This window comes from Schistocerca piceifrons, chromosome 9 (assembly GCF_021461385.2).
Source record: "Schistocerca piceifrons isolate TAMUIC-IGC-003096 chromosome 9, iqSchPice1.1, whole genome shotgun sequence".
Taxonomy (NCBI): domain Eukaryota; kingdom Metazoa; phylum Arthropoda; class Insecta; order Orthoptera; family Acrididae; genus Schistocerca; species Schistocerca piceifrons.
The window spans coordinates 179540428-179553043 of record NC_060146.1 but is presented as its reverse complement, the minus strand read 5'-3'; the positions used below and the strand labels follow the sequence as shown (position 1 = coordinate 179553043).

At 44.0% G+C, this 12616-nt stretch overlaps 1 protein-coding gene across 1 annotated transcript in view; it reads left to right on the top strand.

The window, feature by feature from the left end:
* Positions 1-10115, top strand: part of LOC124717153 — a 50204-nt gene extending 40089 nt beyond the window's left edge. Inside the window, exons 5-6 of the mRNA XM_047243911.1 lie at positions 4782-4935; positions 9856-10115. Coding sequence (XP_047099867.1) covers positions 4782-4935; positions 9856-9950 — 249 coding nt within the window. The 3' untranslated portion in view covers positions 9951-10115. The remainder of the gene's footprint in view (positions 1-4781; positions 4936-9855) is intronic.
* Positions 10116-12616: the final 2501 nt, after the last annotated feature.

Here is a 12616-nt window from a genome sequence, read left to right as displayed (position 1 = left end):
CAACTTAACTACGCCTGAGTACCGTAACAGAAGTCCCATTAATATGTCATGTAAGGAGATTCGTGACCTGTTGATTATAACCCTTCTTTATTCAATACATTCTCTGTTTACTCATCACAGAACATTCTTCCGTAGCACCAGAAACAGCGACTGGAAACGTTCGGTTTAAATGGCTCTAAGCGCTATGGGACTTAACATCTGGGGTCACCAGTCCCCTAGACTCAGAACTACTTAAACCTAACTAACCTGAGGACATCACACACATCCATGCCTGAGGCAGGATTCGAACCTGCGACCGTAGCAGCATCACGGTTCCGGACTGAAGCGCCTAGAACCGCTCGGTCACAGCGGCCGGCAGAAACGTTTGAAACGTGTTGCTATAAAGGTGGTAACTTCCTACAATTCGGAATAAATCCAGAATGATGATCACTGTTATTGTAGTTATTGCTGGAATCATTTGTAAGCTTGACAACAGTCTTTCCTTGCCACTAACTTCCTCCTGTTTTTAGCTCCAGTGGAGCAGATCCTTTGACGAGATCTTTTCGTATGATGCTGCAGCACCTTTCTTATTCCGAATTACGATGCAAAGCTCCTTCGGACATGTGTAACACAGGCACCAATATCGTATTTACCCGTCGATACCGGGCAAGCGGCTTTCGAGTAAAAAAATGGTTCAAATGGCTCTGAGCACTACGGGACTTAACATCTGTGGTCATCAGTCCCCTAGAACTTAGAACTACTTAAACCTAACTAACCTAAGGACATCACAAACATCCATGCCCGAGGCAGGATTCGAACCTGCGAACGTAGCAGCCGCGCGGCTCCGGACTGAGCGCCTAGAACCTCTAGACCACCGCGGCCGGCTTCGAGTAAAATGTCTCCCCTGTACGGTAATATACGTAATGGATGTACGATTACAAGTTGTAGACACATGGTTGACGACATATGGAAGTTTGGTTCTAGCCAATGCCGGCTCGGTAGCTCAGCGTGTTCGGTCAGAGAGCCGGTTGGCCTCCGTAATAAAAAACTGAGTGGAAAGATCAACAAACGAACTTGACTGGATGTCATGCGACATCCGCAACGACCAAACACAACGATCAACAACGAACAAAGTGAAAAAAAAAGCTTGAGTCGTGCTCGGATAGCTAAATGGTAAGGCGACCGCTCGCGATAAGCGGGAAATCCGGGTTCGAGTCCCGGTCCGGTAAAATTTTCATTGTCGTCATGCGATTGTACAGCTGATTGATCTCCATAATCGCAACTGCAAATACATTTCATGTAGATCCTTTAGTGTTTGTGGTTCGCTACAATATTCGGGAAGACGGCACATTATAAGCACAATTGTGGAATGAATAACACAGTCTAACGGAAAATATACACATGGCCAAAATGGAATGCTGGCTGTAGTCGGAGATATGATCGAAAACACTTGGTATTTTTCCAGTCTTGAATCCGCAGAGATGATTTCTTACAGCCCAATGTAATGTGCCACTAAGCTTCTTCCTTCATTCAGTACCTCTAAATTAGTTACCCCATCTACCCATCCAGTCTTCAAAATTTAGCTGCAACACTACATTTCAACAGCTTGTATTCTCTTCTCGTCTACACAAGTTTATTGTCCACTTTCTGCTTCCATACAAGGCTTCACTCCAGACCGACACTTGTAGAAAAGACTTCCCCACACATAAATTTATATTTGATCTTAACATGTACCTCTTTAAGCATTTCTTGCGCTTGGCCTCTTTAGCTTATATACTTCTGCAGTCGTCAGTTACTTTTAAAAAAAATTGTTAAGTTCCTATGGGACCAAACTGCTCAGGTCATCGGTCTCTAGGCTTACACACTACTTAATCTAACTTAAACTAACTCACGGTAACGATAACACACACACCCATGCCCGAGGGAAGACTCGAACCTCCGACGGTGGCCACGGGGGAGGGGGAGGGGGCGGGGGAGCCGCGCGAACCGTGTGACGAAATCCTAACAACGAAAATAGCTACGACTGTTACTGAGGATGAGGACCGCATAAACAATTCCCCCTACTCTTTATTCGAAATGTTCTAGTTGCAGTCGATATATCAAGCATATTAATCGCAGCCAAGCTTTCGATCCAAATCACGTTTACAGGAATGCAAATAAAATCCATTTGCCAATACACGTGGTAATTCACATCCCAGCATTAATGCCACCGCGTTTTAGAAGTGTGACCATTCCCATTGCTAGTTAGCTTAAGAAACACTTGGGATAATGAACGTTTTCTGGCTGTGCCGAGTCTAATGGAGAATTCGAAACATTGTAGAATACGTTTGGCAGCTATGTCGCCGTTTATTTCCAGGGGTGGTTCAGAAGTATCCTACTAAATTTACTCGCTAATAACAGTATTTTATTAATTTGATAAACATCCCGAATGATTGTCATATAAGCGGTGACATAAAGGTAGGAAATTCATGTTTTTGAGTCCAGAAAGCTCTATGGAACAGAAACTCCAGATCATTTTGCCATTGTCATTGCGAAATTGCCGGCTTATTCATGTCTGGGGTAATAATAGAGGGCTGTTTGCCAGGGTTGTCTGCTAGCGTAGTGAAAGATGTTAGCTACTGCAAGGGAGGTCTGGTTTGTTTTCGGTTCTAATCTCGAAGGAGGCAGATTGACTATCAGTTCAAAAATTGTTCTGAACACTATGGGACTTAACATCTATGGTGATCAGTCCCCTAGAACTTAGAACTACTTAAATCTAACTAACCTAAGGACATCACACAACACCCAGTGACTATCAGTAAAACAATTTTAAGAAATTCTCGCGGCCACAATACGTTTTATTACTACCTTTATTCTGTACCTGTGTCCTGTGGATGTCAATATGAAACTCTTGTAGAATTTCATACTTGTTACTACCTACTTTTTCCGATTCCGTCAATAATTGAATTGACTTAAGTGTGGCACTGAATGCGCATAATATTTTGCTAATTCGTAACTATCTGGGGTACTTTGTCTTACTAAAACAGTTACGTTATCTCCATAAGCTAAAATTAAAAAAAAATGGTTCAAATGGCTCCGAGCACTGTGGGACTCAACTGCTGTGGTCATAAGTCCCCTAGAACTTAGAACTACTTAAACCTAATTAACTAAGGACATCACACACATCCATGCCGGAGGCAGGATTCGAACCTGCGACCGTAGCGGTCGTGCGGTTCCAGACTGTAGCGTCTTTAACCGCTCGGCCACTCCGGCCGGCTAGCTAAAATTAATTTTTATTAGTACAGTTCATATTAATTAGCGTTTCTTCTTTCATTTATATCCTATATTTAAGTGTCGTGTTTAACGCACTAATCAGCATTAATATAGTCCTACACATGATTGAAAACAGTCTGAAAAAGTTCGGATAGTTTTTCAATTTCACGCCCGTGCATGTTATGTTGGTAGCATTTCGTCGCCTTGCCTGTTATGCTGTGTAGCAGACTTTAAAACTGTGCGGGTCAGCATAACGAAAAGGCGAGGGGCCTCGCTCGTTTTGTCCACAACTGTACATCATACTGGAGCTGAATGACGTTCATTCACTGTTTAAGTGGGATGCCAGCAATTTGCTTATCTGCCCACTACTCTCCTAGCCTTCTTGATTGATTTATTAACTTCAGCACCCTAAAACATAATCATTTTTTTCTTCCGTGCACATTTCGTTAACTCATACCTAAATTTCCGTTATTCCCGACATCACCACGACCCTATACTCCAAAAGCAATGTTTCAATTGGACCTCCAAATCATAATGAGCCTGCAGTGACTGGAAAACTACTTAATGGAACAAAAAATCGTATTAAATTAAAAAAAAAGGAACTTGCTGCATATAGTATCTGTTGTGACTTGGCAACACAGCCAAGCCACTATGATTGGTCGCCGAAAGGCACGCGTTAAGCTCACGCAGGCTGGCTTGAGGTCTGGAACAGGACAAGGTAATTAATATAGCCAATAATGTACGTTGCTGCTGGAATACTTAACTTTAATCCATAATTGGTGAACATCGGTCTGATGGTACATGCATCACAAGATAAATAGCAAATGATAATGGCGCCTTGCTAGGTCGTAGCAAATGACGTAGCTGAAGGCTATGCTAACTATCGTCTCGGCAAATGAGAGCGTAATTTGTCAGTGAACCATCGCTAGCAAAGTCGGCTGTACAACTGGGGCGAGTGCTAGGATGTGTGTCTAGACCTGCCGTGTGGCGGCGCTCGGTCTGCAATCACTGACAGTGGCGACACGCGGGTCCGTCGTATACTAGCGAACCGCGGCCGATTTAAAGGCTACCACCTAGCAAGTGTGGTGTCTGGCGGTGACACTACAGTATCCACATACGTAGATCGTCAGTTTAAATGACGCTCGCAGTTCTTCATCCACTATGGATGTTGTTGTTGTAGTCTTCAGTTCATAGACTGGTTTGATGTAGCTCTCCATGCTACTCTATCCTGTGCAAGCCATTTCATCTTCGAGTAACTACTGCAACCTACATCCTTCTGACACTGCTTAGTGTATTCACCTCTTCGTCTCCCTCTACGATCTTTATCCTCCACGCTTCAATAATAAATTGGTGATCCCTTGATGCCTTAGAACTTGTCCCACCAATCGATCCCTTCTTTTAGTCACTACGGATATAATGAATAAAATGATTTGTACCAAAAAATTTCTTCTCTTTGTAGTTTCTGTAAAAGCAGTGATTATAATCCTCGTAACAACCACTGTTGAGCGGCGAGTGTTGCTCACGCTGGACGCTCCTCTGTGTTGCCGCAGGACTCCGCGCGCCACGTGCTCATCTGGCTGTTTGGCTTCTTCGGCACCACGTGTAGCCGCACGCTGCTGCAGATCGTCATAGTCGGCACCTTCTTCTACGTCGACTTCGTTATTGGAGGCTTCGTCCTGCTCTCCGTAGCGGTCGTCATGACAGGTGCGTTCGCTCTCTTATTACCCTTATAGACTTTACCGTAGGTCTAAGAAAAAGTGATAAGCAAACATTAAGTTCTGCATTAAGCTCGGGAAAAGCCCTAGAGAAACGTAAACGATGATTAAGCAAGCATATGCAGGCGAGGCACTTTCAAGAAAAGTCGTGGTTTCGTGTGGCACGAAAGCTTTCGTGAAGACAGAGATTTATTGCAAGATGATCCCAGAGCTCGTCGCCGATCTTACGCCATGCTACGTAACAGCAAGTGGTACACCAGTTCTCATGGATGCACTGGGTAGTCCGCATTGATACACCAGCAAATCTAGCAATTACAGTGTGGACACCGGCGCGGCCATGCCATTCTGTTTCATCTCCGTGTCTGTACATCTTACTGTGTTGGTCCCATAGAAGGGATCAGCACATATACACTGGTGCTATGGTGATGGTGGTGATATGACCGTCAGGTACCATTTCTACACCATCGACATCTGTTATTATGCCATGTTACGTGACAATCAGTGTTGCACCATTCGTTGTAGGCACTCTGAGCAGTTTGTGCTGGTACACTAACAAATATGGCAACTTCATTCACAGTGAGACTTTGGCACATCCATGCCATTCTGTTGCATCTCTACATCTACACATGTTACTGCGCTCATCCCATAGAAGCGATTAGCAAATATACACTGGTGCTGTGATTATGGTGGTAATATGACCTTCTGGTACCAGATCTACACTATCCACATCTATTCTTATGTCATGTTACATGGCAGTGAGTACTGCAGCATTCATTGCAGACACTCTGGGCAGTCTGCGTTTCAACACCAACAAATATGGCAACTTTATTCACAGTGAGACTTTGGCACATCCATGCCATTCTGTTGCATCTCTACATCTACACATGTTACTGCGCTCATCCCATAGAAGGGATTAGCACATATACACTGGTGCTGTGGTGATGGTGGTAATATGACCTTCTGGTACCAGATCTACACCATCCACATCTGTTCTTATGTCATGTTAATGGCAGTGAGTACTGCAGCATTCATTGCAGACACCCTGGGCAGTCTGCGTTTCAACACCAACAAATATGGCAGCTTCATTCACAGTGAGACTTTGCCACATCCATGCCATTCTGTTGTATCTCTACATCTACACATGTTACTGCGCTTATCCCATAGAAGGGATTAGCACATACACACTGGTGCTGTGGTGATGGTGGCTGATATGACCTTCTGGTACCAGATCTACACCATCCACATTTGTTCTTAAGCCATGTTGCATGGCAGTGAGTGTTGCACCATTCGTTGTAGACACTCTGGGCAGTCTGTGTTTGTACACCAACAAATATGGCAGCTTCATTCACAGTGAGGACGTTGGCACATCCATGCCACTTTGTTACATCTCCACATTTTACTGTACTTATCACAAAGAAGCGATTGGCACATACACATTGCTGCTGTGATGGTTGTGGTTGAAAGAGTAGTGAGTGTTGGACCATTCGTTGTAGGCACACTGGGCAATCCATGTTGGTACAATAAAAATTTGGCAGCTTCACTCATGGGGAGGACTTCAGCACATCCATACCAGCCTGTTTCTTCTCCACATCTACACATCTTACTGCACTGGTCCCATAGAAGTGAATGGCACATACACACATGGTGGTGGGGGCTGATATGACCTTGTGGTACCAGTTCTACACCAGCATCATCTGTTCTTATGCTATGTTACATGGTAGTGAGTATGGACCATTCATTCTAGACACGCTGGACAGTCCATGTTGGTACACTAACAAATATGGCAGCTTCATTCACGGTGAGGACTTCAGCAAAAAATGGTTCAAATGGTTCTGAGCACTATGGGACTTAACATCCATGGTCATCAGTCCCCTAGAACTTAGAACTACTTAAACCTAACTAACCTAAGGACAGCACACAACACCCAGCCATCACGAGGCAGAGAAAATCCCTGACCCCGCCAGGAATCGAACCCGGGAAACCGGGCGTGGGAAGCGAGAACGCTACCGAACGACCACGAGATGCGGGCGGACTTCAGCACATCCATGCCATTCTGTTATGTCTCCACATCTACACATTTTACTGTACTGATTCTGTACATGCAATTGGCACGTACACAACGCTTTGGTGCTGTGGGTGTAGATGATTATGTGACTGTCAGTAGGTATTCCTAGTTTTACACCAATTAGAGTGCTCCTTTATGGGGGTGACTAATATTTTTTCATGTGAGCTCATAATTTCTGCAACATGTGTTATGACTTGTCAAAGCATACAAGATATGTGCCAAGTGAAGTTGTCTACGAAAGATGACCCAAGCATATAGTTTTAAAATTATTAAAATTCTATAATATCCTAAACTGATTCTATTGAGTTCATACTATGTTGTCCATTCCTGTACCTTTGCTAAGCCTCTCAGTACACAGTTATCGATGAGATAGAGGCTTCGGTGGTCCATCAGGTGTAAACAGATTTGAACAGAACATGAGCAGTAAACAACAACGAAGTGTCTTGTGACTAATGCAAACATGTAATGGGGCCGTGTGGATGTGTGTCTACACAGTTACCTACTAGAGGTCATGTTTATAGATGGAGAACAACTGTGGAGGCGTACAACCAAAACTGTCTACTCCTCTTCACACTGCACGTTGGTCATTCTGCAATAGCTTGGACATTTGTGTCATGTTTTTCAATGGTTGCTGTGGTGATCGTGAAAGAAAACGCAACTGGTAAGATGCAAGGAGCCATTTTAGGTGTTTACATTCAGTACATGGCGTCCCAGAGGGTGGGGGGGACAGCGGGTAGCATGGCCACACGAATCCACTCACTGCCTCAGCTGAAAACTCTACCATTGTTTCGATGCGATCAAATAAAAATGCTCCTTGCTTTCCGCAATACCCCAGCACGACTACTACCATGCTATTGATGTCTGCATATGTGTCTTCTATATCTTGTAAGGTGCTGACACAGTTTATCGCTAGGCATGTATTGCAATCCCACCGACACGAATATCCACGATTTTTCTACTCCCTTCTCCAGCAAAATGGAGTCTACGGATTGTTGCTTTCCATTATTTATTTCACCTGACAAGACTAGAGCATTCAGTCACTCTTTTGCAAGAAACCAGACGTAATAGAATTCAGTGTGAACATAACATGAGCAGTAAACATCGACGAAGTGCCTTGGTCAAAAAAATAACAACAAAGTCTTAAGAGTTAATAACAGGGGAGAGCTTCACGAGCATAACAAGGGAAAAATTATGAGGCCTGCAAGCAGCACCAGAGCACGACAACAGACTTACGTGAAATGACAGATACTTTAGGTACGTAGAAGCTATGTTTTTGGTCGGTGGCGCCATGGGGACGGCAGCCACACTTAAGAAATAGCACTGTAAGCCGTAAAATGTCATTCAGAGCGAGAGTAAGGCAGAGGTAAGCGAGAGAAGATATGGAAGGGGCACATGTACGTCATGAAGAGCTTATAGCAGGTCAAGGACAACATTTACAACAGGCACCCCCCGCACTTCCTGAGAAACAGAGCATAACTAGGGCCCTTCAACATTATGCCAAGTCTGGCAGGTGGCGAAGGGAAAACTCGGATGCAGACGTTCCGAAGAGGGAGTCATGCCAGTTTTAGAGCACAGAGGAGCAGAGAATAGACAGGGCAGGCAGGTTTTAGTGGAGGTGGAGAGGTAGCAGCATTGGCAGAAACAGCCGAAGTTATTAGCCGAGCAGGGGCGAGCAGAGGTATCTGCAGTAGTTTCGAACGGAAGATGGAGATCTAGCCAGGGTAGCTGAGGACTCATGCGTGTCCTGCCCCGGCTGCAGAAGCGATTAGCACTGACAGGTCCTTTAATAGGCCGAATGGTGCTCGTTACTCGCCGACTCCTTGCAAAGACTTGGTCTTTCGTGGATACAACTCATTTAGAGCAGATGCATACTAGGCTGAGGATAGCCCCTGAATAAAGTCAGAAATTATAAGACACTCAATGTTCGTCGTTCAGGACTAATCCCAATCCTTAACTTTTGTAATAAGGGACTTATAACGACACAGTCAGGCCAAGACTCCGTCTCACTTGGGCCAGCCGACTCCCTGTAACCAGTCGCTTAATCCAAAGAAATGCTCATGTCTGGCACACGACAACAGTAAAGTCAAAATGAATCTCAGAGTAAGGCAAAGAAAGAACGTTGATACAGAGGTTTCTACATGATCAGTACCAGAGTGTTTATTGTACCTGCTCCAGCTAGCATAGCCTACAAGAGGGTAGTGGAATTCAATTTTGCTGTGTGTATCGTATTCCAAAGGATCTATCATGTGTTTGCTAGGGCGCCGTCTATAGTAGGCTGGTGGTATTCAACTGTTTAGTGTAACTTACGCCAGAAGGTACAGTGGTCGGTGTAGTTCAGCTGGCTAGCCTGTAACATACTATGCCCGACTATATAGTTGATCTGAGTCCTTGTGACGATTTTGTTTCCCCAAAGTAGAAAGATATCTTAAAAGGATGTCATTTTAGGCCTCCACAGAACATACGAAAGAATGTGACCAACATATAAAACGACTTACCAGTTCAAGCCTTTCAGAGCAGTTACCAAGACAATTACTCCAACAGTGTACAGCTGCCGAAGCAAACTACTTTGAAGGGGACAATATTGATGTTTGAAAAAGACAAAACTTTGGTAGATAAAAAATTAGCACTTTTCTCACACTTATCGTATACCAGAGAATAGGTTGCATGCGTTCCTCAGGGCACTGCCTACTGTTCGCTGATGGTATTCCGGTGTCTAGAATGCAGTGCTGCGTGCCAGAAAGTGAGCCGTGTGTGTGTACCAGGATCTGATGGCAAAAGGGAGCTAGCAGAATTGGCATGTCTAGAGTGTGACAAATGTCAGCATGTTGGTGGTGTGTGTTGCAGTGGGTGCAGCCTACAGCTTACTGGTGGTGCTCAGCTACTACCGCCAGCTGGTAGGAACTGGAATCGCCAGGAGGATCTCCCAACAGGACGACTGAGCATCACCTCCTATCCTCCTGAGGACAGCGATAGCTGGACAGTGATCCAGCAGGGTCCATTCTCCAGAACTGTCCACTTGCCATGTCTCTCATGCATACACCGACATTTATCACTAACAGACTTTGTATATATTTTTTAATAAACATTATGTTACAAATCTGTCATTGTTGTGTTACTGTATAGCAGATTGACTATAACCAGCCACCAATAGCACTTGTAATTGAAGTGATTGCTTAAACACTCTAAGCGTTTATAACGAATGTATAGGAACTACAGGTGACTTTGTATAAGAGAACAAGCCAGCCGCTGTGGCCGAGCGGTTCTAGGCGCTTCAGTCTGGAACCACGCTGCTGCTACGGTCGCAGGTTCGAATCCTGCCTCAGGCATGGATGCGTGTGATGTCCTTAGGTTAGTTTGGTTTAAGTAGTTCTAAGTCTAGGGGACCGATGACAGCAGATGTTAAGTGCCATAGTGCTTACAAGGGAACCTGCCAACGCACCCCCCTCAGATTTAGTTATAAGTTGGCACAGTAGATAGGCCTTGAAAAACTGAACACAGATCAATCGAGAAAACAGGAAGAAGTTGTGTGGAACTATGAAAAAAATAAGCAAAATATACAAACTGAGTAGTCCATGCGCAAGATAGGCAACATGGTTAGCGTGAGCAACTGCGGAACGAGAGGTGAAAAGTGAAAAGCTTAATTTTTTATTTTCAGACAATTATTATCTTTCCGTCCATCCGTCCGTCCGATGCGAGGTAACTGCGCCGTAGTATGGGGACGCTACACCTAAACAAACATATGTTTTGACAGAGCATAGGGAAAACTGTGCGACCGTGAAACTGTTGCATCCATTCATTTGTTGCAGTTTATGTGACAAACTCTTATGTTTTCATCACTTTTTTGGGAGTGATTATCACATTCACAAGAAAACCTAAATCGGGCAAGGTAGAAGAATCTTTTTACCCATTCGCCAAGTGTACAAGATAGGTGGGTCGACAACATATTCCCTATCATGTGACGCACATGCCGTCACCTGTGTCGTATAGAATATATCAGACGTGTTTTCCTGTGGAGGAATCGGTTGGCCTATGACCTTGCGATCAAATGTTTTCGGTTCCCATTGGAGAGGCAGGTTCTTTCGTCTACTAATCGCACGGTTTTGCGGTGCGGTCGCAAAACACAGACACTAAACTTATTACAGTGAACAGAGACGTCAATGAACGAACGGCCAGATCACAACTTTGCGAAAATAAAGAAAGTAGACTTTTCATTCGAGGGAAGACTTGAACCAAGGACCTCTCGTTCCGCAGCTGCTCACACTAACCACGTGACCACGGCGCTCCTGAGCTCACACTCTCCTCGCTGTTGCCTATCTTGCGCATGGACTACTCAGTTTGTACATTGTGCTTATTTTTTTCTTAGTTCCACACAACTTCTTCCTGTTTTCTCGATTGATCTGTGTTCAGTTTTTCAAGGCCTATCCACTGTGCCAACTTGTAACTAAATCTGAGGGGGGGTGCGATGGAGAGGTTCCCTTGTTAAAGCCATTTAAACCATATAAGGGAACAATACGTATTGTACAGAACCTTGTTTTCCATATTTTTATGAGCAAAAGTAATGTAAAAGATTGAATAAAGTCTACAAGAGACGTCCAACAAGCAATGCAACACTTTTTTTTGTGAATGTTGGTTGATTTCATTCAGGACTGCAATACAACATATTATTTCCTATCCTTTTGTCTACAAAACAATTTTTCAACATAATCTCCTTTCAATGCGACGGCTTTGCGCCACCTTACTGAAATGGCCTGCATGGCCACATGATACCACTCTACTGGTCGACGTCAGCTGTGTGTAGCTGGCTGGCACGTGGGAGATTGGACAAGTTTGCAGGACCTTGTTGCGATGATGGCAGAGGTCTCGCCCAACGACTCACCGTGCCTTTGTTCACTGCCAGGTCTCTGCACACACTCTGAAAACGCCTATGAATATCTGCGATGCTCTGCTTTCCCGCCAATGATAGATCTTTGCTGGAAACGTACCTCCGTTACAGACTGTCAGACTCTCTATCACATTGTAAACAATATATCCAACTAAACGCTATTCTTTGCATTGTGTGAGCACTCAGATATCTATAGTAACAATCTGACGGCGAAACATGTGAGCGCGATTTTAAGCATTGTTGTGAGACGAGGTCTGTCTGCGAGAATGGAAGTAATAGTGTCGGTCGAGAGCTCGGAGACAGAAGACGTGTCACGCTGCCCTCATGTCGTTGATGCCAGATCTACAACACTCAAGGCCTGATTTCATTTACATAGCAAGGAGAGATTTAGATGGCTTAACTACGCTTGAAGATGGAATTAAAGGTAAAATTCGCAAGAATAGCGCAAAAGCAATTACAGGGTTAGGCTTGTGATTGTTGGCCCGAGTTTGCAACAATACTATGTTTTGCTTGTCAGTTAAAGAAGACTCCTTATCCTCCAAGAATTATTCTCCACATCTAATTAATAAATAAATGCTGTTGTTATTAAATGTAAATGTAACTTTGAAATTGAAATAATGTATTATTCTGACACTCAGCCATTATTGATACCTATGTCATTGTCTATTATTGGTTGTGGGTTATGATGATTTTGAAGTTTTAAATAGACTTGATTTATGAAAT